This window comes from Bos indicus x Bos taurus, chromosome 23, assembly GCF_003369695.1.
Source record: "Bos indicus x Bos taurus breed Angus x Brahman F1 hybrid chromosome 23, Bos_hybrid_MaternalHap_v2.0, whole genome shotgun sequence".
In the NCBI taxonomy this organism is placed as follows: Eukaryota; Metazoa; Chordata; class Mammalia; order Artiodactyla; family Bovidae; genus Bos; species Bos indicus x Bos taurus.
The window spans coordinates 20,452,938-20,480,671 of record NC_040098.1 but is presented as its reverse complement, the minus strand read 5'-3'; the positions used below and the strand labels follow the sequence as shown (position 1 = coordinate 20,480,671).

General features: G+C 41.4%; 1 protein-coding gene across 2 annotated transcripts; it reads left to right on the top strand.

The window, feature by feature from the left end:
* The first annotated feature begins 14,679 nt into the window (after window positions 1-14,679).
* Window positions 14,680-26,506, top strand: ENPP5 (ectonucleotide pyrophosphatase/phosphodiesterase 5 (putative)). 2 transcript variants are annotated; one of them, XM_027524273.1, is made up of 4 exons: window positions 14,680-14,780; window positions 17,725-18,588; window positions 19,325-19,501; window positions 23,867-26,405. In XM_027524273.1, exons 2-4 carry the CDS (start codon window positions 17,760-17,762, stop codon window positions 24,292-24,294), a joined length of 1,434 nt encoding a protein of 477 aa, XP_027380074.1. In that variant the 5' UTR covers window positions 14,680-14,780; window positions 17,725-17,759; the 3' UTR covers window positions 24,295-26,405. The 2 variants fall into 2 exon arrangements, with proteins under 2 accessions (XP_027380074.1, XP_027380075.1); XM_027524274.1 differs by having other exon boundaries at window positions 14,728-14,920; window positions 23,867-26,506.
* The last annotated feature ends 1,228 nt before the right edge of the window (window positions 26,507-27,734 follow it).

The following is a 27,734-nucleotide window of genomic DNA, read 5'->3' as shown; positions in this document are numbered from 1 at the left end:
GGGACAAAGCATTGGGTGACAGGCCTGGCTTCACGTCCCAGTTTCCATCTCAGCAGCCCTTAAAGGGCTGCGATGCTGATATGTGAGAACACATTTCACTTCTGGGAGGGAAGAAATTACAACTCCTTGCTGCATTTTATTAAACAACATTTACCTGTAAAACTTCAGGGCTTCCCTGGTGGCTCAGTGGTCAAGAGTCTGCCTAACAATGTGGAAGACACCAGTTAGATCCCCTGGTTGGGAAGATCCCCTGGAGAAGGAAATGGCAACCCACTCCAGTATTCTTGCCTGGAAAGTTGTATGGGCAGAGGAGCCTGGTGGGCCACAGTCCATGGGGTTGCAGAGTCAGACACGACTGAGTGCACACACACACATGTATGTGACCATTAGGGGATGAAGTGATTTAATCCTGAAGGCCTGTCATGTTATTTCCTTTGAGAAAGAATGTGCCATCTCTTTGAGTCCTCTCTCTCGGGTCCTTTGAATTAATTTTAAAGAGATTCCTTAAAACAGGGAAACAATGCAGACTCACATTCAGTATTATTTCTGAAGTTTTTCTAACAAACTATTCTGACTTCTGAGTCCAGTGAGGTCTTGGACACTCTTGCAACTGGCATGGCAACCTCTCCTGTGTGGGAAACTTGTGTGTGGTTTACACAATGTCCCTCTTTGGAGCCGGGAAGCTCTTCATCTACTGTTTCTTGTTTACTCACTTAAGAAACATTGAACTGAGTGCTGTGCAGTGGGTGGGTGTTGGGGACACGCTGGTCCCTACTCTCAGAGACTCAGACGAGTGGAGGAGGTCAAGCTATAAACAGGGTCTGACGATATAAGACAGTGGGTGGTTAAGAGCACACAAGCTGGACAGACCCTTGGGTGGATCCCAGCTTCAGGGCTCCTGTGACTTTGGGCACGATCTTTCCTGGGTTGAGTTCATTTTCTCTTTTATAGAAATAAGTAATAATAAGATCTGCCACACAGGTTCCTTGTGAGGATGAAACAAGCAAGTACCTGTAAAAAGCCAGGCATCACCTAGCACGTGGTGGTGGTGGTTTTGTCGCTAAGTCGTGTCTGACTTTTGTGACCCCATGGACTGTAGCCTGCCAGGCTCCTCTGTTCTTGGGATTCTCCAGGCAAGAATACTGGAGTGGGTTGCCATTTCCTTCTCCAGGGGATCTTCCTGACCCAATAATTGAACCCAGGTCTCCTGCATTGCAGGCAGATTCTTTACCAACAGAGCTACAAGCACGTAGTAATATCTCAATAAATATCAACCTTGACAGAGGAGAATCAGGAAAGGCTTCCCAGTTCCCTGATGGTCTAGTGGTTAGGATTCCAGGCTTTCAGTGTTGGGACCTGGGTTCAATCCCTAGTGGAGTTACCAGGGAATTAAGATCCTGCAAGCCACACAGCATAGCAAAAAAAAAAAAAAAAAAACCCAAAGGAATGGCTTCCCAGAAAATGGAGCCCCACAGCAAGGAGAGGCAGCATAATGAGCAAAGCATCTTTACCAGGGCGACGTTTAGCAATGCCTGGAGACGACTTTGGTTGTCACGGTGGGGTGGGTGGGTGGGGCTGGTGAATACTACTGGGCTCTAATGGGTAGAAGCCAGGGATGCTGCCAAAATCGTACAGTGCACAGGATGGCCCCCAGGAGAGGACAGTCCTCAGCAAAGAACTGTCCGGTCCAATTGTCAGCTGTGCTGAGGTTGAGAAACCTTGGTTTAGAGCATGGATTCTGTAGCCCCAAATGCCTGGGTTTTGTAGCAAATGGAAATCTTGTTTCTCTTCTTTCTTAGGTTTCATAACAGGAGGCTGCCAATGAAAGTGGCAAAAGAGATTGGCAGGAGGAAATGGGAATTCATACTGCACACAGGAGGCTAGAAAAGAAGTAGCTGGTGCGTTAAATGGCTACAATTCAAGGCTTTGTGTACACCTAACTTAGCACAGGAAAGGGAAGGGGAGAGATGATTCTAAGGGCAGAACACAACACATAGGCATCTTTAGGAAGACAAACGGATTTTTAGAAAAACAGGAGACAAATTTTACAATAACGTTTGTCTACATAGGTATGAGTAGTGTTTTCCGTCTTCTTCAGGATGACAAATCTCCCCCAAAGAGGGATCTGGTTTAAGTTTACTTTGGAGAGTAAAAATTACCCCTTAGAGAGGATTTATGACCATCTTCATTTCTCAGAAATCTCTGCTTTGGGTCAGATAAGGGAATCTCCGAGAAGACTTCTTTCTGCATCTGTTGAATTTCAAATGTCTTCAGCTTAAACGAACCTTGGAATCAGCTCCGAGGTTCCCAGGGGGACCCAGATGTTTAAATTCTGGCTCTGTCACTTACTGGCTGTGTGACTCTGGGCAAGTTACTGAACCTTTCTGGGCCTTCCTCACCTCATTTGTAAACCGATAAATTGAGAAAACTGAACTGAGTTATTGATTGGTATCTGGAATATACTAAGTAGTACATTTATACTTACATAAACTCCGGTGTCCAAATCCTAAGGGATATCTTCCCCCAAAACAGGAGTAACGACCTCTTTCTGTGTCTTTCACAGCTTCTAGGAAGATCGCCCTCAGTTTCATGGACTTCTAATGATTCTTTCCTTTGGTCTTCATATCTTTAGCAACATCTCAGCCAGGTTTTGATTCCCAGGTGGCTCAGTGGTAAAGAATCTGCCTGCCAGTGCAGGAGACCCGGGTTTGATTCCTGGGTAGGGAAGATCCTCTGGAGGAGGAAATGGTAACCCAATCCAGTATGCTTGCCTGGAGAATCCCATGGACTGAGGAGCCTGGTAGGCTACAGTTTGTTGGATCACAGAGTCAGACATGATTGATCATGCACAGATGCAGCCTAGTTTATTTGGCTTCTTTAATCCAGCATGATTTAAAATTCATATATAAGATGTACAATGTAAAAAAAAAGTGACGCATCCTGGGATACAGCTGGAGAAAGGGCAGATGGTGCAAGCAAGAAGCAGAGCTAGGGAGGACCATTACTAGCAGCTCTTCTGAAACTTCTGCTTTTATTATGCTTTTTTCCCCACATTTTCCCTTCTGCTCAAGAACATCTCCCACATGCCCCCCAACCACCCTGCAACAATCCTCTGCTATTTTTCTTAAGAACTATCATGGTAAATCTTTCTTGATTCTTACTGGTTTAGGGCATTTTAGAATAATAGTCTCTGCTTGGATACTTGAAGGATAGATGAGCACTCAGATTCTTGGATTTTTTTATGATTTCTCTCTTAACAGAGCAAAAGGCCAGGTGGACCAATGATGTATTTACACAAACACCTGCATGTGAGCAATTCAGAAAAGGATTAGACTCACCAGTGTCTATGGCACATGAGTCCAGGATGGAGCATATCCAAAGCAGGGTGTTGTTTTTTGCTTTTGTTTTGTTTTTTCCTCTGAATATTTCTCCTCCACTTTTTTTCTCTCATGTTCCTTGTGATGATCAAAATCTGTTCTTTGGGCTGAATGCTTTCTGAAATGTCATCACCTGACTCCATTCAAAACTTTCTGAGCTTAAGAAAGAATCCAGTAGCGTCTGTGAGACTTGAATCCCTCAAGACCACTGTCACCTTCTTTCTCAACGACAATTTTCAGCCTCCTTTTGGATCATTTCACTGCATTGTTCCTTGTGTCAGTCCTTGGACCAGAGAAACATTTTTCAAAGCATCAACGCTACCTGAAGTGTCAACTGAATCCAGAATCATATTTAGGATATTCAAAATAAGATGAGAGGAAGAAACCAGATGCACAATACATCTGAGACACAGCATATCACGATGCTGGTTTATTTTCCTTAAATAACTAGTCCAAGAAGGGTCATTAAGGTCATTAGCAAAAATACTTCCTCTCTTGCATATAGCATCTTCCAAAACACTGCCATCAATGAACCCACTTCTTATAACAAGGCTCGGACAGGGACTAGGCTGCTTGTGCCATCTACTATCCTTACGAAATAAGTTAGGGAGTTGGAATTGGTTATTGGGACAGATTTATAGACTTCTGTGATTCACCTTCCATCAGAGCTGATTTGACAAAATAGAGCTAAAAATACCTCATCATAAAACAGCTTCTTGTACAAATACGCTCCCTGATTCTAAAAACGGGAGTGCACTGACAGCGTCAAAAGAATAAGGATATATATTTTTTCAGGTCAGAATGTACCCTGAGAGAAGAATTCCTTGTTTTCTTTTGTAAATAAACACTCAAGAATTCTTAGTAAGTAGTCCTGGGCTCCTTTGTTTTTGTTTCTGCTGCTGCTTTTTCTTTTTCCTTCCGTTTCTGTCTGCTTCTCCTTCTCCACAAAGACCCTTAAAAAGACTGACATTTCTCTTGCTTCCTTGTTTCCTACTTGAGGTTCTATCCCTGAAGTGGTTAGGCTTTCATAAAGTTACTAGTGTGGATTTCAGTAAAACTAAAATGGTTACTATCAAAATTTGAATTTACTGTGACCCATTTTAAAACTGATAATTATGTTTTTTAAAGGAATAATGTTACTAGTAGCTAAAATCTTGAGAACAGAGGTTATGACCAAATCCAGCATGTAGCCTGTTTTTAATACAGTCATTGAGCTAAGAATATTTTTATATTTTGAAATGATTGCAAAAAACAAAACAAAATCCAAACAGAGAGCAAATGCAACAGACATTGTACGTGACTTGCAAAGCTTTACTATTTGCTCTTTGACGTTTTACAGAAAATACTTGCTAACTCCTATTCCTAATCCTTTCTCTTCTGGCTTGATAGATCGCTAATCTAGTTATCTTTACATTGCCCAACTGAGCCGGTGTTTTCTACCTGGTCTATTTTTTTTGGTCTAAAAATACTTATAACGTTATTCCTTGGATTTATTTTTTTGTGGTGACTAATTTTTGGATGTTATTCATGCATTCACATCGACTGAGTTTCTTCAGCATTCCAGGCACTGAGCTACTACTTGGGGTAAAATAGACTGTGATTACCAATAAACCCTAAAGTCCAGTGATTTAAAGATATATTTCAAACAAATAATAGACTCAAAGCTTCCTTTAAAAACTTGCTTTTACTGTATATATGCATTCTTGTTATTTCATAACTTAAAAGTCTTCTATGGTTTCCCTTTGCCTACAGGTCAGAGTGCAAACTACTTAGCCTTGGCAGGCTATTAGGGATTTCCACAATTGTCATTTTATTAATTTTTTTTTTTTAGATTTTCTTTTTCTTTTTGTTATAAGGTTTTTTTTTTTTAACGTGGGCCAGATTTTAAAGTCTTTACTGAACTTGTTCCAATATTGCTTTTGTTTTATGTTTTTGTTTTTTGACCATGAGACATGTAGAATCTTAGCTCCCTAACCAGGGGCTGAACCCGAATCCCCGGCATTGGAAGGCGAAGTCTTACCACTGGACCACGAGGGAAGTCCCCGCAGTTGTCTTTCTAATCTCCCTTCTCATGTGGACTCTACACAGGATCAGCTGGGCTCTTCATTCTCACCCAAACATAAGCTGTTCTTTGCTCTATCCATTCTATTAAACATGCCAATCTCACATCTTAGAAAAATACTCTATTTCCACCAAAAACCGAATGAGCTGATACAAAAATTGTTATGAAGGCACGGTGGTTCGAAGTGGTAAACCATTCTTATACAAGTCTTATTTAATCTGCTGAACAGCTTCATCCTCAAATATTGAAGGACAGTGAATTCAGAACATTGAACAAGACTAATGTGTCAGGCCTGGTACTGTGCATGAAGCATAGCCCTTGTTCTCAAAAGGCATCAAAGTTTAGAACTCAAACTTACCTCTGTATCTCTTGGCCTCCTCTCCTCCTCATTCACTCATCCACTCATCCATTCATTCAGTAAACTTTTATGGAGCAGTGATCAAGCACACACGAGTCATCAGGCCCCATCTCAGCCACCTGGCGCTTGAACCAACAATTACAAGTGCAATGACCGAGGAATGCAGGACCCTCTGGGAGGATGGAGGCCTGTAACCAGGGAAGGCTGGGGAAGGGGGCGTGTCCTAGTGGAAGGTACTCTCGAGTTTGGTCTTTAAAAATTCCGAAGAAGTAGTTGGGCAAAGAGTAGACAGAGAAGTGTTCCAATGAGATTTCTCACCTCAGCTATGTCACCTATAGCTGTGAATATTACTACTTTCTGGAAGCACCATCCTTGTCCAAGAATGGGGGAAAATGTTATTGAAGGGGTTGGGGTTATTTTTTCCCTTGGTTTCCCTTTTATTAGATTGCATGGCTTAACAACAGAAAATGCTCTTTGGTATATTTAATCTTTTGCCATAAGTGATAAGTCCAAGTTAAATTTTTACCAGTGGGACTAAGAGGTTTCTAAATGCATCACCCCACCCTTCTTATGTGTGAGCATCACTTACCTCCTGACCTCACCCCCATCTTCCTCCTGGGGCAGATTCCCTTCCCTTCCTAACTCTTGATGCTACTTACATCAGATCTTGAGTCTAACATTCAGCCCCTCAAATCCCTCAGCTAAATCATGAACAAATCAATAGAAAATGTGAGACTCCTGAGATAAAGTCCTGCCTATTTTTTTCTGCTCATTTTTATATCAAGGTAATTCATGATCAGAGCATAAACAGCTCTCCCAATATAGCCATGCAGCCATGATCTAGAAAGCCAGAGGCTTCACTGAACATCATTTATTTAAAAAATGAGAATTTCTTTGGCCAGTTTTGGAAAGCAAAATGCATCAGTGGCTATTCTACTTGATAATGCTGAGATCCCACAGAGGAAATTAAATGTCATGAGATGCTCTTTTTTTCTTTTTTTTCAGCAGCTATCCCAGTTATCATTTTAATCACCCAGGTAACTCCTATGTTTTATGTCCCCTTGTCAGAATGCCAGTTGTTCATGTTTTCATCCACTGAAATGTTTTTAGTGACTAGTCTTCTATCTTGTTTTTGATTACACAGAACTCCTAGAGTTAAGTGTTCTAAAAATAATTCATCAGCTCTGCTCTTTACCCATTATACTGGTCCTGTCTTCTCCCTCCTCTTGCAGGGTGTCTGTGCTCTTCCTGTACAGCTACAGAGATGACTACTCTTAATCATGAGAGTTGGTAAGAGTGTTCTTCACAGAGTACAGGGCAGCATAAAGAGCATCACAGGAGAGCCACGTGAGAGAGAGAAGGGCACACAAAGGGCTGGTCCTGTGGGCAAGGCGAGACCTCCCCCTCGATGCCTCTTGAGTTCTGCAGTTGGACTAATAATAAAGTTTGTACACAAGACAAATTAGCAGGAGAAAAAAGATAGTAATTTTAATTCATGCACACAAGGAGGCCCAATCACCTTTCAAAAAAAATACCCATCCACCACTGACCCATTCCTCTAAAGGCCTTTTCAGATAGACTTAGTCACACATACAGGTAAACCAAGGGCTAACAGAGGTAGATCTAGCATCACTCCTGGGAGAAAAGTTTTAATGCAAAGAGATGAATTTCCAGGTACAAAATTGTAGCCATTGAGAAATGGAGCAGGGAGAACTCTCCCATAGTTTTTCCCATTTTTCCACATCAAGAAAACATAAAGCCATAAAAGTAGTTTCTACTTGCTTTGTCTATTCAAAAATTGTAATATTTACCAAAAAAAAAAAAAACCAGTGTCCACTCAAACTATAATACATAATAGTGCAAAAGATGTTTGTAGTCCTTGTTTAGTTGCTAAGTTGTGTCTGACTCTTTGCAGACCCCATGGACTATAGCCTGGCAGGCTCCTCTTTCCATGGGATTTCCCAGGCATGAATACTGGAATGAGTTGTCATTTCCTTCTTCAAGGGATCTTTTCAACCCAGGGATTGAACCCATGTTTCCTACTCAGCAGGTGGATTCTTTACCAGTGAGCTATGTGGAAAGCCCTAAAAGATGATTAAGTGTACATTTTAAATATAAATACCTAGGATTTCCCTGATGGTCCAGTGGTTAAGAGTCCAAGCTTCCAATGCAGGGGATGTGGGTTCAACCCCTGGTCAGGAAATTAAGATCCCACATGCTGTGCAGTGAGGCCAAAAAAAGAAAATTAGACAAATAAATATAAGTACCTAGAATAGATAATATGTCTTTTTGGTCTGAGAATAGGACAGTAGGTTTAGATCCTCCTAGACTTGGAATAAATTAGCAAAATTACAATACCCATGGTAAGCCAATACATTTCAAAATAAATAATGAACTTAAACTAAGTAGTACTTAAAGGCTTCTAAAAGATATATTCTCCATGAAGAACTGAGACTGTGGTTTTGACTAAAGGTTTTCACCCCAAACACCACAAATATGGGTGCAATTTTCTATTTGACTTCTGAGAACTTCTTCTTTCAAAATAGACCTCAAACCAGATACCAAAAGACAACTCTCCCTCCTGTCTGCATTGCTGCTAAGTAGCTTCAGTCATGTCTGACTCTGTGCGACCCCATAGACGGCAGCCCACCAGGCTCCTCTGTCCATGGGATCCTCCAGGCAAGAACACTGGAGTGGGTTGCCATTTCCTTCTCCAATGCATAAAAGTGAAAATTGAAAGTGAAGTTGCTCAGTCGTATCCGACTCTTAGCGACCCCATGGACTGCAGCCTACCAGGCTCCTCCATCCATGGAATTTTCCAGGCAAGAGTACTGGAGTGGGGTGCCATTGCCTTCTCCACCTGTCTGTATTAGACACACTCTAAACTGATTTTATTATTCAACAAGTGACATTAAGTTCCACCCTAGTAAATAATAGTTTATGGTTAACTTTGCTGTATAGTTTCCAGACTTTGCTTCATCAGGTGAAAGAACATGAGAACCAGCAAAGCAGGTGGCCCCAAGGAGTCCCCAGACTTGTAAGTTCAAGTTCTTATATGCTGCACACTGAGCTGATTGGCTCATGGCTACACACAGAAATGTGACCACTAAAAGTCAGGCTTCATTAGGCCTAATTCATGAATGTTTGTGGGGAAAAGCACAACGCAGGGTTTATTTTTTATTGCTGTTGTTTTTGAGGTGTAATTTACATACGATAACATTCAGTGTGTGTTTTCAGGTGTATAGTTCTCTGGATTTTGACAAATTTGGTCAGGCAACCACCATCACAGTCAGAAGTCCCTTACATCAGAAAGTTCCCCTGTGCATCTTTGTAGCCAATACCCCCAATCCCTTCATTCCTAGCCCCTGGAAGCCAGCAACCTAGTGTCCGTCCCTATCACTTTGCCTTGTCAAGAATGTCATATAAATGGAAACATGGAATAAATAGGCATTTGTATCTGACTTCTTTCATTTAACAAAATGCTTTAGGGACTCCTCCAGGTTGTTGCATGTATCAATACTTCATTCCTTCTTATTCGTGAATAATCTTCCATTTATGGACATACCAGAATTTGCATATCTATGCATTGTTGAGGGATATTTGGGTTGTTTCCAACTTTTATTTTTCCTTTTTCCCCCCCACTTATGTATTTATTTTTTAATTGAAGGATAATTGCTTTACATAATTTTGTGGTTTTCTGTCATACATCAACAAGAATCAACCACAGGTACACCCAAGTTTTTTTTAAAACTTTTTGACCTTGTCTTGCAGCATATGAGATCTTAGCATCTGGATCAGGGATCAAACCCACATCTCCTGCATTGGAAGCACAGAGTCTTCACCGCTGGACAGCCAGGGAAGTCCCATGGTTCTAGTTTTTAATGCTGATTACAGCTATTAAAAATTTGCTTGTAAGTTTTGGAGTAGATATCTTCATTTTTATTGGTTGAATACCTACAAGTGGGATTTCTGAGGTATATGGTAAGTGTGCATGTAATTTTTTTTTTTCGTGCATGTAATTTTATAGGAAACTTCCAAACTGTTTTCCAAAGTGGCTGTACCACTCACATCAGCAATGTATCATCACTGCAGTTGCTCTGCATCCTTGTCAGTAATAGACATTGTCAGGACTTTGGATGTAGGCTGAGCTATAAAATTAAACATTCTGCTAGCCACATGTACTGGGTTGAATAGTATTCTCTTCAAATTCACATTCATCTGGAACCTCAGAAGAAGACCTGCTTTGGAATGCAACTGTAACTTTTTTTTGCAGCTGTAACTAGTTAATATTTTTAGTGTTTTATTTATTAAAAAAATTTTTTTTAATTCGTATTAGAATATAGTTGATTGGAAAAGACTCCGATCCTGGGAGGAATTGGGGGCAGGAGGAGAAGGGGACGACAGAGGATGAGATGGCTGGATGGCATCACTGACTCAATGGACGTGAGTCTGAGTGAACTCCGGGAGTTGGTGATGGACAGGGAGGCCTGGCGTGCTGTGATTCATGGGGTCACAAAGAGTCGGACATGACTGAGTGACTTAACTGAACTGAACTGATAGTTGATTTATGACCCGGATTTGATCCCTGGGTCCGGAAGATCCCCTGAAGAAGGGAATGGTCACCCACTCCAGTATTCTTGCCTGGAGAATTCCATAGACAGAGGAGCCTAGCAAGCTACAGTCCATGTGGTCACAAAGAGTTGGACATGACTGAGCACTGAGAAGCAGCATAGTTGATTTACAATGTGTTAGGTTCAGATGTACAGCGAAAGAATAAGTTATACATATACATATATCCACTCTTTTTTAGATTCTTTTCCTATATAGGGCATTACAGTATTGGGTAGAGTTTGTGCTATATAGTAGGTCATTATTAGTTACCTGTTTTATATATAGTAATGTGTATGTGTCAATCCCAGTCTCCCAGTTTGTCCCTCCCCACTTACCCCTGGTAACCATAGGTTTGTTTTCTACATCCGCAACTCTATTTCTGTTTGGTAAATAAGTTCATTTGTACCATTTTTTTTAGATTTCACATATAAATGATATCATATGATACTTGTCTTTCTCAGTTGGACTAGTTAAATTTAGATAAGGTCTTACTGGACTAAAGGGGCCTTCATTCCAGTGACTAGTGCCCTCATAACAAGGCCACGTGAAGACATAGAGACTTACAGAGGAAAACAGCATGTGACGATGGGGGCAGTGACTGGAGCTGAGTTGCATCAGGCCCAGGAATGCCAGAATCAGTGGAAGCTGGAAGAGACAAGGCAGTATTCTTCCTTGGAGCCTCTGGAGGAGGGTGGCCCTGCCAACATCTGGACTTCAGACTTCAAGCTTCCAAAGCTGTGGGAGAATACATTTCTGTTGACCTAAGCCATCTAGGTGGTGGTGATTTGTTCCAGTAACTCTAGAAAAAATAATATACTATGAATACAATTTGCAAAATCTGGTCATGCAAAGAAGTTTACAAGGTTATATTTGACTTCCATAAAGCTTTCTGAGGGTAAAGCATACTAAATGTGTGGAAATAGAGTCCTATTAGGTACAAATATAGCATTAGCAGCCTAAATTACTAATAAGCATAAAAATACTTGGACTAAATCTTTAAATAGTCTATAATTTAACTTTTCTTTCATTGGGTTGTACTTCTGCTGAGTACAGTGAAGTACTACTATTTATCAAGTGAAAAGTCATCCCTAGAGACAGGGGATAATCAGAAATTAGGGCTAAGTCAGGAATTTGGGATTAACAGATACACATTACTATACATAAAATGGGCTTCCCTGGTAGCTCAGCTGGTAAAGAATCCATCTGCAATGCAGGAGATGCCGGTTCAATTCCTGGGTTGGGAAGATCCCCTGGAGAAGGGAAAGGCTACCCACCCCAGTATTCTGGCCTGGAGAATTCCATGGACTGTATAGTCCATGGGGTCACAAAGAGTCAGACATGACTAAGCAACTTTCACTTACTTATATATAAAATAGATAAACAACAAGGACCTACTGTATATCACAGGGAACTATATTCAGTATCTTTTAATAACCTATAATGGAAGAGAATCTGAAAAAGTATATATATATAACTGAATCGCTTTGCTGTACACCTGAAACATTGTAAATCAGCTATACTTAAATTAAAAAAATAATTAAGGTCAGTTCAGAACCAGAATCCTTATTGTTGTTCAGTCACCAAGTCGTATCCTACTCTTTGTGACTGCATGGACTGCAGCATGCCAGGCTTCCTTGTCCATCCCCATCTCCCAGAGTTTGCCTAAGAGAATCCTTGTGATTCTTAATCTATGGCTGTTCAATATGTGAGACTCATATTTTACAGAATGTTCTATAAAGGCCTAATAGATAGACTTTGCTTTAATTTATTGTTGTGATGAAGTATATTACAACCCTAAAGATTTTTTAAATTTTTGTAAAATAATTTTCTCATTCACCCTACCATGGTGTATACACTAGTTTTGAAAAGAATACGACTGTTGCAGAACCAGTCTCGGCTATTTCATTAAAAAAAAAAAAAATCCTATTTTAGTTTTAACTCAAACCTCTTCTAGCTCCTCAGAAAGAAAATAATTCTGCTCTCAAACCCCTATTAGACTTCTTTAGATAGGTAGAGGAATCCCCATCTGTACCCCAAAACCCTTGAAAGAAGCTGATTCTTCTGTTATACCATTATGCATAAAAATGTTACTAGCTCAGTCATTATATTAATCAACAATTATATTAATTCAATAATATAAAACAAAGGAATAGCAACAGTCAACCAGTTTGTGGTTTAGGCCAGGGGTCCCCAGCCTCCAGGACCAAATGCCTGATGACCTGAGGTGGAGCTGATGTAATCGTAATAGAAATAAAGTGCACAATAAATGTAATGCATTTGAATCATCCCTAAACCATCCCCACCCCACCCTGAGTCCATGGAAAAATTGTCTTCCACGAAACCTGTCCCCAGTGCCAAAAAAGTTGGGGATCGCTAGCTTAGGTGACCATAATTGGCTGAGTAGTGATGGCAATTGGACAGAGCTCAAGGCAACAGACAGGGCAGAAGGGCTGGTACAGATGTGGAAGCAGGATTTCCATGTTTTTACAATCATTCTTCTATCTCTACTATGTAAGCCAGGTTTTTTCCCTATTAGCAACATGAGTTATATCATTAGCCTGCCAGTTGACTCTAGATGTCATCACATGGAGATCTGGGCAGTGTCTCTGGCACTCGCCGGGCCCCTCATGAGTCATTTTCCGTGCTGTGCATTGTGGTTAACAGCTGCATCATGCCTGTGTCGCAGAGGTGACTTGTGAATACAATCTTGTCTTCGTAAAAAGTTTGCAGAGCCAAGCAGTGCCATCTGAACAGACTCCAACAGTATTCAGCGATCCATGTAAAAGACAAGCCTGTTTTCACTACTCTGCTCTCTAATCAGCATATGCTGTTCTCTGAATGTTTTGGGAGAACATAGGGTTGGTCTATTCTTGGGGGACAAAGACTTATAATATTGGGCCACCCTGTTCCAAGTTGGGGCAATTTCAAAGGACAGGGCTTTGGGGACTTGGAACAACCTGTTCAGCTTCACTGCAACTGAATCTGGCCAAACACAGACATCAGTCTCCCTCTCAATCCCCATCCCACGTGTGGAAAACCATAAACTCAAGTCATTACAAATAAAAGGCTGTGGAAGAGTGCCCAGATCCCCCTGTGGGTGGTATGACGCTGTGGGAAAGGAGCCATTGGGGTAGGGACTGTCCCTCTATGGGAAGTTGAGAGAAGGAGAAAAAACAATGACCAAAATGTTTGCCTTGTTTAATTAACTCTCAGCAAGGCTGTCTATTCATTACAGTTCTGGTGTACCAGGGAAGTGAGCTCCAGGGGACCCAGAACTACTGGTTCTGCTCTCCATTTTAACCGCTAATTAGATATTTACATTTAAGTTGCAACAACCAGCAGATATTATTGCCCATTGCAGGGTGGTTAGAATTAGGTTTGGGAATTGTGTAGATGGACAAATTTTTTCAGGGGAACTGGAAGTCACTGCTATAATTTATGATAAATATAGCTGAGATCATATTGGCAAACTAGGTACCTGTCTGCACTCCCTCCCGCCTAAAAATACCATCCATTACAAAACAAAACAAAACAAGACAAAAAACACTAAAAAATTAATTCATTTCAGAATGGGAATAGAAGAAACAGGGTCAAGAAAGAGGAATCAGATCCGAAGTTCAATCCTGCATGTTTAAAAACAAAGCTAGGAGCAGAATCTGGTGCCTGGCATAGCTATTCAGCCTCGCAGCCGGTGCAGATTAACCCGATTCTGAACCTGGTTTGGTGTAATATGTGCATTCTCAGGAACCACACTATTGCAGATTCCTCAGAGACCTGACCTTGCAAAAACCAGGACGGTAAAATTAAATCCTTTTAAATTAGATTTTGTATAGTCCCATTGACCTCCCGGGGTGCTCTGGTGTTCCTCGGAGCAAAGTCCAGAGTATGGTGCTACCCATTTGTGATCAGAAAACAGAAGAAAACTGGAGATGAGAAATCGGGTAAGAGAATAGTAGCTTTTAACGAAAACAGTGTTGAAACACATCAACCACTATTGGGAGTAGAGCCCTATGACCTCTCTGCATCACTGCCCACAGCATAACTGCCCGTCTAGAAAAGGCACAATGCAGAATGTTTCTGTGATCCGGCAGAGGGGGCCTTAGCGAGCCCTGGGGCTCCTTCTCCTTCCTGCCCCCTGGAACCTCCAGGCTGGGTCCAAGTCACCCCTCACTCCCCTGACTCCCGCCGGATCCACCCTTCAAATCCCGCAGTGCCCGCCCCACTGATTGACAGACGGGGCAGCCACTCCCAGGAGCCCGGCTTTCTCTTTGTCCCGTAGCCAATAGGAGCCAAGAGGCGGGGCCTGCGGCCGGTAGGCGGTGCTGGTCAGGTGCAGTGCTGGTCAGGTGCTCTGCGTTGAGTTGGCGAGCAGGTGAGCAGCTGTGGATTTGGGGGGCACCCTTTGCTCCCGCCGGCTCCTGGCTGTTGCCCCGGGTCTGCGGGAGGGATCCCTTTCCAGGCCTTCCCTCCCATTGCCCCAAACCGATGCGGACTGAGCGGATCGCCGCGAGGGTAAGAGTCGGGGAAAGTGGGAGGCTGGCCTCCTCGAGACCCACCTGCCTCTTTAGGGACCCCCAAACTATCCTTCCTCCCGTTTCCACTGCACACTTGTACAGAGCCCACGTTAGGGCATCTTCTGGCCTCGGTGGGCGGGCTGGAGTTCTACAAATTGGGAACGTACCCTACGCCGAGATCCTTCCCGGAGCTAGGATGAAATCCCGGTGAAAACGATGGGGATACGCATCACCATCCTCTTGACGTCTGTTCGCTCTACATACACCTTCTCATCCTTCACTTTCTCTCCTCTCCTTTCTTGGCGCCCCTTTCCTCTAGATTTCCAAGGCTGTAGGGGAAGGGCTGGAGGGGCGAGGAATTGGAAAGCAGCCCAGTGAAATCTGGACCCAGAACGAGGGATTCCACAGCGCCATGAAGCACTTTGTGTTGGAAAAGAAAGAAATCAGATTTCTTCCATCCCCACCCCCGCTTCCCTGTTTGTTGCTTTATGTCATCGATGTGATAATGTTGGTTCCTCTTACCAAACATTCCTAAGCTTGAGGCAATGGTTAGCCTTTGTTTATTTGCGTTTGTCCCAGGAAAGCAGTTCGGTCCTGCTTATTACAGTTGCTGAATTAATTTACTACAATAGAGGAGAAATCAGATGTTTCATGTCGTTGATTCATTTTTTAGCTTTAAATTATATTTGGTTCATAGTATCCTTTCTTGTGTTAAGAAAGTGAAGGACAAGAGAGGAAGAGGAAGAATCACCATTCTTAGCTAGAAATGTTAGTAAATATTTTTGCAGTTCCTTATTGGGACTGATTATTCATGTTCCTTCCAGAACTGGGAAGTTTCTTGCCATTTGAAGAATAGTTTTTTAAATTTAATTTTTGAGCCATTGTCTGGAGATCAATACCTACAACAATTTCAGTTTAAGTAATGTTCTGGTATGCTGAAATCATGGTTAAAAAAAACAAACAAAACAAAACAGAAGCAGAATGCTTGCCCCTGGTAGCAAAGCAGGCATGCCAAGCAATTTTTATTTACCAGCACTTATAAAATAGGAGGGCAAGACAGGTTCTTTTTCTGAGGTTTAAAAATGTTTTCAGCATATTCAAATTAGGAAGGTGTCAAAAACTGAATTCAAGAGATTTCTTGGCACAAAATATAGTTAGATCCAGGTTTGGTGGGCTTATAAATAACTTCATGCAAGAATGAAGAGCAGAGGGAAATCCTGACTGGATTTGCAAACCTAATGAGAACTGACAAAATTTACATATGTATTGTTTTTCGTATTATCTCTTATTAGCTTTCTTGAATAGAATAAAAGCTTTTTAGAAATAGAGGCAGGTGAACAACAGCAATTACAACTGCTTTGATCCCAAGAGATTTATTTAATCCTGGGAAGTGCCTGTTCTACACACACCACTGATAAGATTAAATGTTGATGAATTTTAACATTAGGAAAAATGAAAGTGAAAGTCACTGTCTTGTCTGACTCTTTGTGACCCCATGGACTGTAGCCCACCAGGCTCCTCTGTCCATGGAATTCTCCAGGCAAGAATACTGGAGTGGGTTGCCATTTCCTTCTCCAGGGGATTTTCCCGACCCAGGGATCGAACCCAGGTTTCCTGCATTGCAGGCAGACGCTTTACCAACTGAGCCACCAGGGAAGCCACTAACATTAGGAAGGTCAACATCAAATTTCAGATTTACACTTCTGTTATACTTAGTTCCGAACCTAACTGTTTTATTTAAAGAAGACTATGTTTTGATTGAGGGCAGAAGGAGAAGAGGGCGTCAGAGGATGGGATGGCTAGATGGCATCACTTATGCAATAGACATGAACTTGGGCAAACTTCAGGACATGGTGAGAGACAGAGAGGCCTGGTGTGCTGCAGTCCATGGAGTCTCAAAGAGTCAGACATGACTGGGCGACCAAACAACAACAACAACATGCTTTGATTATTTGGAGAAGGAAATGGCAACCCACTCCAGTATTCTTGCCCGGAAAATCCCATGAACAGAGGAGCCTGGCAGGCTGCAGTTCATAGGGTTGCATAGAGTCAGACATGACTGAAGCAATTTAGCACACACACATGCTTTGATTATTAATACATGAATACCGATTATGTTTCACAAATATATTAGAATGTCACAGTTTTCATGTCACTTCAAGACACCAAGTTAATCTCTTACTATGATGGACCAAACATAAGGCCTTGCCATTGAAACATGGAGGTTTACCTATGTATTTTTAAACAATATTATTTTTGAGTTTGCTAGTGCTAATTCCTGTTGCTAGGTTCCTACAGCATGTCGAACACTAATGATGAATGTGTCCATAGGTATTTCAGTTCAGTTCAGTTGCTCAGTTGTGTCCGACTCTTTGCAACCCCATGGACTGCAGCATGCCAGGTCTCCCTGTCCATCACCACTTCCCGGAATATTTGGACATGTATAAATGTCCATGAGCAGGAGCCAGAAGTCTAAGTCAACCTGAAAATGTTTCTGAAAAGTTGTATGCAAATTATTTCATCTTTTAAAATAATATTTGGGGATATAATTTACATAATTTCTTTGAGGAAATGTTTTGGTAAGTTCTTAGAAACTAAAACAATTTCTAAAGTGTGAATATATTTCTTAGCTTTGTTATAGAGAGCCCCATGTTTCTTGTTTAAGATGAAATTCTGCAACATAAACCTTCCAGGCTGTGATGTATACTATAACTGGGGTTACTAAGTGCCATCATTCTCTGTTTTGGGTAAAGTATGTAAAACGAAATTATTGCCATTAACTTCTATATTTTTCTTATACAGATTATCTTACACTGAAGCAATCAAGTAGTTTAAAAATGACTTCAAAACTTCTCCGGGTGTCCTTCATGCTTGCTGCATTAACACTTTCAGTTACATTTTCTCTCCAATCAGACCAGCCAAAGGTTCTGCTAGTTTCATTTGACGGATTCCGCTGGGATTATTTATACAGAGTTCCAACACCCCATTTTCACTATATTATGAAATACGGTGTCCAGGTGCAGCAAGTTACTAATATTTTTATTACAAAGACCTACCCTAACCATTATACTTTGGTCACTGGCCTCTTTGCTGAGAATCATGGTATTGTGGCAAATGACATGTATGACCCTATTCTGAACAAATCTTTCTCCTTGGATGACATGGATATTTATGATTCTGAGTTTTGGGAAGAAGCGACACCGATATGGATCACAAATCAGAGGGCAGGACACACGAGTGGTGCGGCCATGTGGCCCGGAACAGACGTCAAAATACATGGAAGTTTTCCCACTCACTACATGCCTTACAATGACTCCGTTTCATTTGAAGACAGAGTTGCCAAAATTATTGAGTGGTTTACGTCAAAAGAGCCCATCAGTCTTGGTCTTCTTTATTGGGAGGAACCTGATGATATGGGCCACCAGTTGGGACCAGACAGTCCGCTCATGGGGCCTGTCATTTCAGATATTGACCACAAGTTAGGATATCTCATACAAATGCTGAAAAAGGCAAAATTGTGGAATGTTCTGAACCTGATCATCACAAGTGACCATGGAATGACTCAGTGTTCCCAGGAGAGGATCATAGAGCTTGACCAATATCTGGATAGAGAGCACTACACCTTGATTGACCAATCGCCAGTGGCCGCCATCTTGCCCAGGGAAGGTCAGCCTGAACTGAGTGGTGATCTGGGGCGGGGTGTGGACGTGGGTCTTCATTGCTGTGTGGGCTTTTCTCTAGTTGTGGTGTGAAGGCTTCTCATTGCAGTGCCTTCTCTTGTTGCAGAGCACAGGCTTTAGGGCCTGAAACTTTTTACAAACCTCATCTCAAAGCCTCATACCAACCTGTCATTCATTATTTCTGTTTTAAAGGTAGATTCTGTTTGAGTTTTAAACAAACTCAAAACGTTTAACATGCCCAAAAAGAATTTGAAAGAGAATGGATACCTGTATGTGTATAACTGAAATCACTTTGTTGTGCAACTGAAAAGAATCCAACGTTGTCAATCAACTACACTCCAATATAAAATAAAAAGGCCTTTTTTTTTTTTAAAGTTTTACATCCCCAGGGTTGCAAAGAGTTGAGCATAACTGAAACAGCTTAGCACACTCATGCACACATGGACATGTGTATTTAAGTCTTTAGAGATTTCTGGTTCAATAAAATGTCTTCTCTGAAGGTGAATTTATTTTAAGAGAAGATTATTTCTCAGTTTCCCCCGTGGGGAGCGGGGGCGGGCAGGGGCTCTAAATTGTCTGGTAAGACTTCATTACCTTGAACTTGCTGACTGTCTACATCAGTAGGATGTCTGCATTGACTGACCTCTGTTACCATGGTTGCTTCTTGGCTGTAGCGGTGAAAAGTCTTGTTCTGACTGCTTCTCCTCGTCCTTCTGTTTTAGGCAAATTTGATGAAGTCTATGAAGCACTAGCTCAAGCTCATCCTAATCTGACTGTTTACAAAAAGGAAGAGGTTCCGGAAAGATGGCATTACAAACACAACAGTCGAATTCAGCCCATTCTCGCAGTGGCTGACCACGGCTGGCATATTTTACGGAATAAGTCAGATGACTTCCTGTGTGAGTATGTTACAGTCTTTCTCCCCATTCTGCATCGTCTGCTAAAGTGGAGGCCAACTGGGAGTTGTTTCTGCTGTATTCAACATTCTGTTTACCGATTGAATAACTAGGCTAGTGTCATACATTAATAGCTAAATAAAGATCCAATAAATATCCCAATAAAGATTTACTGGGACTTTAAAATGAGGTAACCTACTAAAAGTGAAACATTTACTTCTCTTGAAGTCATCAGACCAAAGATAAGCACCGTGCCCGTTATAACCATTATGTTCCTGAGAAAAACCTGAGTTTTGTAAATTGAATCATTTTCTGCATCTGTTTCATACTCTGGTTTCATAAAAGCGTCATCTCTATTTTTCTCTGCAGTTGTCAGCTTTCTAGTTTCTTTTGCCCTGTGGCTCTACAAAATATAGGCCAGCTTTGCTTTACACCTTGGGAACATTTCTAAAAAGAAGTGCATATTGGCATGGATAAACATATATCAAGATATATTTTCCTAATGAATACCTAGTGGTGTAATTCTGGAGGTGTTTCCATTATATAAATTTAGAAGATGATGGAAATCCCATTGAAAATTCAAGCGTACAAAATAACTTTCTGCCATCCATAATAGAGGCTTCCCTGGTGGCTCAGATGGTAAAGAATTTGTCTGCACTGTAGCAGACCCAGGTTCGATCCCCGGGTTGGAAAGATCCCCTGGAGGAGGGCATGGCAGCCCGCTCCACTATTCTTGCCTGGAGAATTCCATGGACAGAGGAGCCATCCATAACGTGTAGTTTTCCCTTTTCACACAGCTTTTAACAAGTCAGTCAAATGGAAGTCATCCACAGGATGTAACTCATCTTTATCGTGCCTTCCATTTGCATATTTGCTCTCAAACTGACTGCCCACCCTTACCCTGATCTGCTCTGTATCAGCAGTGACAGATCCCTGCTGCTGCTGCTGCTAAGTCGATTCAGTCATGTCCGACTCTGTGCGACCACATAGACGGAAGCCTACGAGGCTCCCCCATCCCTGGGATTCTCCAGGCAAGAACACTGGAGTGGGGTGCCATTTCCTTCTCCAATGCATAAAAGTGAAAAATGAAAAGGAAGTCTCTCAGTCATGTCCGATTCTTAGCGACCCCATAGACTGCAGCCTACCAGGCTCCTCCATCCATGGGATTTTCCAGGCAAGAGTACTGGAGTGGGGTGCCATTGCCTTCTCCGATATCAGCAGTGACAGATCTCTACAGACTAAATTTCCCAAGCTACTTTGTAAGCTGGTTTCTGGTTCCATTTGGCCAATAGAGAACCTTGGCAGGAGTATGGAAGGCAGGAGTTTGGCAGAAGCCAGGGTCTGTCCCCCATTCTGTCTGCCCCAGCCTAGGACTTCATGTCCACTGTGATCCCAGCTCTGGAAAACCTCCCTGTCTGTGGCCTCAGCTCCTACTGAGTAGTCCTGCCTTTGGGGCTCTGGTGACTCCACCTCTTCCTTCTGTCTCTCCAGCTCTGGGGGCCATTGAGGTTGCCACTGGGGACTATTCCCACTGGTCTACTCATGGGGTAACCTTGCCATCTCATGTTTACTTCTGAGCTTCAACACTAGCCCTCATCTGAAACTCCCTCTCTTAAATTACCTGGCATGGGATCTGCTTCCCTGGCTGATAGAGACATTCACACGCACTACCAACCAATTCACTGGGGGTTGTTTCCATTGTTACTGAATGTTGAAGCAAGCATATGGTACTGACACTGACTAGAAATGCTCCTTGATACATTTGAGATATTAAAAAAATGTCCCTTTAGGTAGAATTGGGTTCGCATCATGTTTATTGATAAAGAGAAAAGCAGTTACCTGGCAGTGGCATTTATAGAGCATAAATGAGTCATACTGGCAGATGTATATGTGATGGATTCAGATCCTTAAAACAGGTTTTACATACAGATAATAATCTGTAAACCAATATTTAATCAGGCCAGGAGAGCTGTATTAAAGTTTTTAAAAATAATTTCTTTGGCCATGGGAATAGTTGCCAGCTTTATATGTTCAGGCTTTCATGTATTGTGCAGGTGACTCTTATGTGAGAGGAGTTGCTTAGAAAAGAACTGCTGTCTCTGAAGAGACAGAATTACAATTAACAATTAACATAAATGTCAGTGGCTCTCTTGAAACTTTGGTTCAGTGAACTACAATTACATAATAGATGGTCACTCCTATTTTGAATCTAAAACCTTAATGGTGCTCCTGTTTATGTTAATGTTCAACATAATTATTTTTTCAACAAAATAATTAAGTACTGGCTACTACAGTCCTTCTCAGCCTGAGTTCTAGAAGAGAATTCAGCCCTAATGTCCAAAAGCAGCGGTTCTCAAAATGTGTTCCCTGGACCAGCATCATCCAAATCTCCTGGGAACTCATTAGACATGCAGATTCTTGGGCCCAACCCAGATCTACTAAACTGGGAACTGAGAGGGTGGAGCCCAGAGATCTGTGTTTTTACCTGCACCCACCCTCCCTACCCCGGAGTCTCATACACGGTCAAGTTTGAGAACCACTGCCCTTCAGTTCAGTTGAGTTGAGTCGCTCAGTCGTGTCCGACTCTTTGCGACCCCATGAATCGCAGCACGCCAGGCCTCCCTGTCCATCACCAACTCCCGGAATTCACTCAAACTCACGTCCACTGAGTTGGTGATGCCATCCAGCCATCTCATCCTCTGTTGACCCCACTGCCCTTAGGCATCCATTATTAAATACTGTCTGCTGGATCAAGCGTTTATGGTAGGGGCTACCGCTAGGAAGGGCTTCCTGGGTGGCTCAGTGGTAAGGAGTCTGTCTGCCTGTAATGCTGGAGACCCAGGTTCAATTCCTGGGTTGGGAGGATCCCCTGGAAAAGGAAATGACAACCCACTCCAGTATTCTTGCCTGGAGAATTCCATGGACAGAGGAGCCTGGTGGGCTATGGTCCATGGAGTTGCAAATATTTGGACATAACTGAGTGACTGAGCATTCACCACTAGGAAAAAAAGTCCCTCTTCATGGGAAAGGTTTTCTAAGTCATAATGAGTTCACTTCAAGTCTGATTTTCTAGTAAGAAGTGTGATAGGATTTACTTTGCCTTCATGATTAGAGTCTAGATCCAACTTTTCATAGACAGGAGCCCAACAATCATCCAATTACAAATTATATAATGGCACATTTCCCAATGTTCCTGTTGATTAAGTAGAATAGCACAGCCCCAGTCAGATGATTCCTAGTGATTCATAAATCCAGCATTATTTCCCCTTGAATAAGAAACTCAAAAGAATCATAGCACTAAAAATGACTCCTTTAAAAGATGGATTTTGCCAGGCAGATTTGGAATTACTCTGAGAAGACGACTCTCAGAGGAATTGATTTAGGATTTTTTTTTCAATTCTGTGTTCCCATTGCACATTTCCTAGTAGCAAACACAAGCAGTAGAGGCCAATTTGCCAGTCATTCTCACCACCTTTAAAATACAGCCTTTCAATTCTCTTTGGTTGCCATTTTATTGGCAGTAGAACCCTGATATTATGCTAGAGCCACAAGCCTTTAAAAGGCAGCTTTTATTATGCAGGGGTTTTCATCCTTCAATTTTGTATCTTCTTCTGACTTATCAAGACTCCAAAAGTTTTTAACTTTTTTTGTAGCCATACTAAAGCAGACAGTGCTAAGCTGGATCCTGATCTGAAACACCAAGACAAGATTTTACCCACAAGTTCAGATCTTTATTTTTTGATTGTTGTTCAGTCACTATGTTGTGTTCAACTCTTTGTGACCCCGTGGACTGCAGCACACCAGGCTTCCCTGTTCTTCACTATCTCCCAGAGTTTGCTCAAACTCCTGTCCGTTGAGTCGGTGATGCCATCCAACCATCTGGTCCTCTGTCACCTTCTTCTCCTCCCGCCCTCAGTCTTTCCCAGCATCAGGGTCTTTTCTAATGAGTCAACTGATAAATTATGAATTATCATAATGATAAATTATGAATTATTGGCTTCATGACCAAGGCACCTTTATCCCTTTATCTTTAGAACAATAACTGGAACATAGTAGGTACCTAACAAGTAATTGCTGAAAATTAGTTTACCTGCCAATAAAAAAATCACTTTTGTGTTCCCCCGACTTGGCTCAGGGAAGTTTACCCTTCTTCCTGTGGCCTATGGGAAAGATTTATGATCATTTGACTTTTCGTTTCCTGAATTGAATCGTGATGTTGACCACAGCAGAGATGATGTGTAAAGGATTCTTTTACTTAAAAGTCAAATTAGATAAAATTTGCATGTAAGTCCAGCATTCAATGATACAGTTATTTCCATTTTAATACCATCTGGTTGGCTAACTTGTTCATGCATTTTATCTTCACAGTAGGCAACCACGGGTACGACAATGCATTAGCAGAAATGCATCCTATTTTCTTAGCCCACGGTCCTGCCTTCCGAAAGAATTTCACAAAAGCAGCCATGAACTCTATAGATCTGTACCCCCTGCTCTGCCACCTGCTCAACATCACTGCCCTGCCTCACAACGGATCACTCAGCAACGTTCAGGATCTGCTCAGTTCACCGACTCCAAGAGCAAGTCCTAATACCCAGACCCCTCCTCTCCTCCATGGTAGTGTGAAACCAAGAGAAAATGAACAAGACGAGTCATATGCTTATTTCATAGGGGTGTCTCTCGGTAGTGTTATAGTTATTGTGTTTTTAATAGTTCTCATTAAACATTTAATTCGAAGTCAAATACCTGCCTTACCAGATTTTCAGGCTGAAATATCTCAACCATTATTACAAGCCTAATGCTTCTGTGATGTGAAGATGGCATAGTTATGTCAGTGTTTAAAGGTTTCAGATTCTAGGGAACTAGCTTCAGACATTTGCACAGACCATTAAGCAGTTATGTAATATACAGGGGCAGTCACACACACATACACACAAACACACACACACACACGGACCAAAATATACTGACCTGCAAAGGATGAAAGATGGGGAAGTATATTTCCATTGTTCTCTCTGGCTTCCGGTAGATAAGATCCTGCTTTATTTGTACTTGGCACATACAATGTATATATTTAGCAACTTTGCACTATTTGAAGTACCTTACACATTGCACTTTACTCTCCTAATGGTACTTTTATGTGAAATGCACTTTATTGACAATTATGTCTTATCACTCAGTAGAAAAAGACAAATTTTACACCTATGTCCCAGAATACTTGTTATTCCTTGTTCTAATGGAATGAAATTTCTAATAATTCCTGAGTAATGTAGAAATATATCTCCTTACATTGGGAGAATGGGAAGAAAGTGAAAACTGTTGAAAATGAAATGTGATGACCTTTGAACGCTGGATTTCAGAGAGACGGGTTCCCAAAGCAGGGTGCATCTGTGAGCACTCCTTGTCATATTTCTTTCCATACGACATGGGTTTTCATCTTATTTCCCCCACAAAACAGAGATCCAGATGCTGCTGGATTCATTCTAGGCATATCATTTCCATCGTGACATTCATTATTGCTACTTCCTGATGTAGTCATTTTACTCTGATTTTGATAATAAAGACACCATGAATATACATTTGCTTCCTCTCAAGTCTAGCCCTGCCCTAGAAGGGTAGAAGGGACCAGGCATCATCTCAGCAGTGTTTTCTCTTGCTCTGTAATTATTTGCTTCCTTGAAAAATAAATCACTAGTAATTGCATTAAAAATCAGATTAGATCAAAGAGTGTTTTGTTTCTGGTAACCTGTAGTGACGGAGCCTTTAGATTTGAGCGTTTGAAGGTCCAGCATTGCAAGAGAGCACAAAATATATTGGGAAAAATGTCAGCGACACAGTCCTTGAAAAGAACTGTGTGGAGCTTGGGGGAAATAATTAGGAGTTTAGGGGAAAAAAATATTAGGCAGGACCAGTGTTTGCAATGTACCCAGGACAGTGCTAAAGGGTGCCTGGTGGCAAAATTTAGTGAGACACTACCTAGAGGTAACAGGTATTGAAATAAGAGTTGAGATTATAGCCTTGTTTCCTTGAAATATTTGAATATCTACTCACATATGCTCAGTGGAATCAAAGATGAATCCAGGTTCACAAACAGACATTACTCCTCAGTAGGACTTTTCATTCACAAAAGACTTTATCTCCTCAGTAGGGTTTTTCACCTGCCTGGTCATCTCAGCTCCTCATTCCCACCATGGAAAGCTGTGCTTTTGGTCTCTTAAGTAGTCTGGTTGGGGAGAGGGTAGTATTACCGGTGGTTTCTTAGAGGAAAGAGGAAGCCCCAGAAGAATAGCTTTCCTTGAAGAAAACAGAAACCAGCTTATAGACATGTGGCCCATAGATACTACTATGCTTTTGTGTATGTTTATGTGCCCACCGGCAAAGAAGTAGGTGAAATGGCAGAAGTGTTCAAGAAAGAAACTATACATTTGAGGTAAAGAACAACAAGTGGCAGAGTGAAAAGTATAAGTGCTTCCTAAAATTAGGTGAATGATTTTTAAATGATGATGCCAATAAAGTGTTAGGACCTAATTCTTAATACAACCTCTTAATGGGATAGAATGAAATCACTGGAAATGTATCAGTAGCATAGATTAAGAAGCTGAGACATGAGATGGTAGACAGCAAACTCCTCAGCAGGTCTGAACTCTGGATTAGACATTTTAGAATATGCGACTTACTCATATTGGCTTGCTTTATAGCGATCAACTGACCTGTGTGATTCAGATGCCACATCTAATGACCTGAAGATGAAATTGGTCTATTTAAAAGCAGTTACTCTTCAAGTGCAATCTGTGTATGTAAATTAATCGTTGTGTTAAATTCATTTTAGAGGGTGCTATGATGACCTTCGTGGTAAGAAGAGAGTAAATTCTCTAACGCTGATGAAATCATTAAAACTCTGAAGATTTGATTATTGAATGGTTCTTTTATTTACAGATACTTATTTTCCTGTAAAATAGCAGCGGAGAGTTTACCTGAAAGAAAATAAAATTTTACACTTTGCTGGGAAAACCTTGTCTCTCATGTTTTGACAGTTTTGTTGTTCTGGTTTTACCTGCCTGGTAAACTTTTGTGGCCAAACTCTCTGGCCAAACTTTTGTGTACAGTCAACACAAGTTAGGACACAGAAATAAAATGGAGACTGGCTAATCTTCCTGACTGTAAGTAAAAACTTTTCAAAGGTCAGAAGAATGGAATCCGCCCCCAGCACAACACTGACATCTTTTCTCTCCATCTTATATCAACTGTTTTGAAGTTGATTAATTGATACCATTTTTCCTGTTCAGGGTATGTTTTATAATTTCTTCTGCCTTTGCCACCTGCCATTTAAATTGAAAACTGCTTTGCAAAATGCTTTCTGACCTCTTAATTAGAATTGATCCTGTTATTAGTTTCAGATTCTTACAAGAACCTAGTTATAGAACATCTATTGTTGTTGTTCAGTTGCTAAGTCGCGTCTGTTTGTGATCCCATGGACTGCAGCACACCTGTCCTCTGCGCCCTTCACTATCTCCTGGAGTTTGCTCAAACTTATGTCCATTGAGTCAGTGATGCCATCCAGCCATCTCATCCCGCCCTCCTCCTGCCCTCATTCTTTCCCAGCATCAGGGTCTTTTCCAGTGAGCTGGCTCTTTGCATTAGGGGACCGAAGTATTGGAGCTTCAGTTTCAGCATCAGTCCTTCCAATGAATATTCAGGGTTGATTTCCTTTGGGATTGACTAGTTTGATTTCTGTGCTGTCCAAGGGACTCTCAAGAATCTTCTCCAGCACCACAATTCGAAAATATAAATTCTCTAGCGCTCATCCTTTTTTAGCAGCAGCAGCATCCTTCTTTACAGTCCAACTCTCACATCTGTACATGACTACCGGAAAAAACATAGCTTTGCAAATCTGTAGTTTTCTTTTTTTTATGCTATTTTTTATCACGTTTGATACCAATGTTATATTCACCTCAAAAACTCATGCAGGTTTTTTTCTAAAACACTAGTTTTATGAAGCTAATGTAACATTGATAATCAAAGGCAATGAAGAGGCACTAAGAAAGATGACTGGATTTTGGGCCTGAAACTTTTTTGTAGAACAGTTCATAACTTTCCCAATCTTTAATAAAGAAATTGATCTTAGTTTTCATTATCTATTGGAATCAATTTTATTCAATGCATCTGGAATTCAAACTTCAGGAAGCACAAGTCTGGGAACTGGTTCTGGATTCAAGGATCTCAGCCCAAGAGGTAAACC

Coding starts and splice junctions, on each gene's coding strand:
- ENPP5 (XM_027524274.1), top strand. CDS start 17,760: ATGACTTCAAAACTTCTCCGGGTGTCCTTCATGCTTGCTGCATTAACA. Junction 18,589..19,324: donor CGCCATCTTGCCCAGGGAAG/GTCAGCCTGAAC, acceptor CTTCTGTTTTAG/GCAAATTTGATGAAGTCTAT. Junction 19,502..23,866: donor TAAGTCAGATGACTTCCTGT/GTGAGTATGTTA, acceptor TTATCTTCACAG/TAGGCAACCACGGGTACGAC.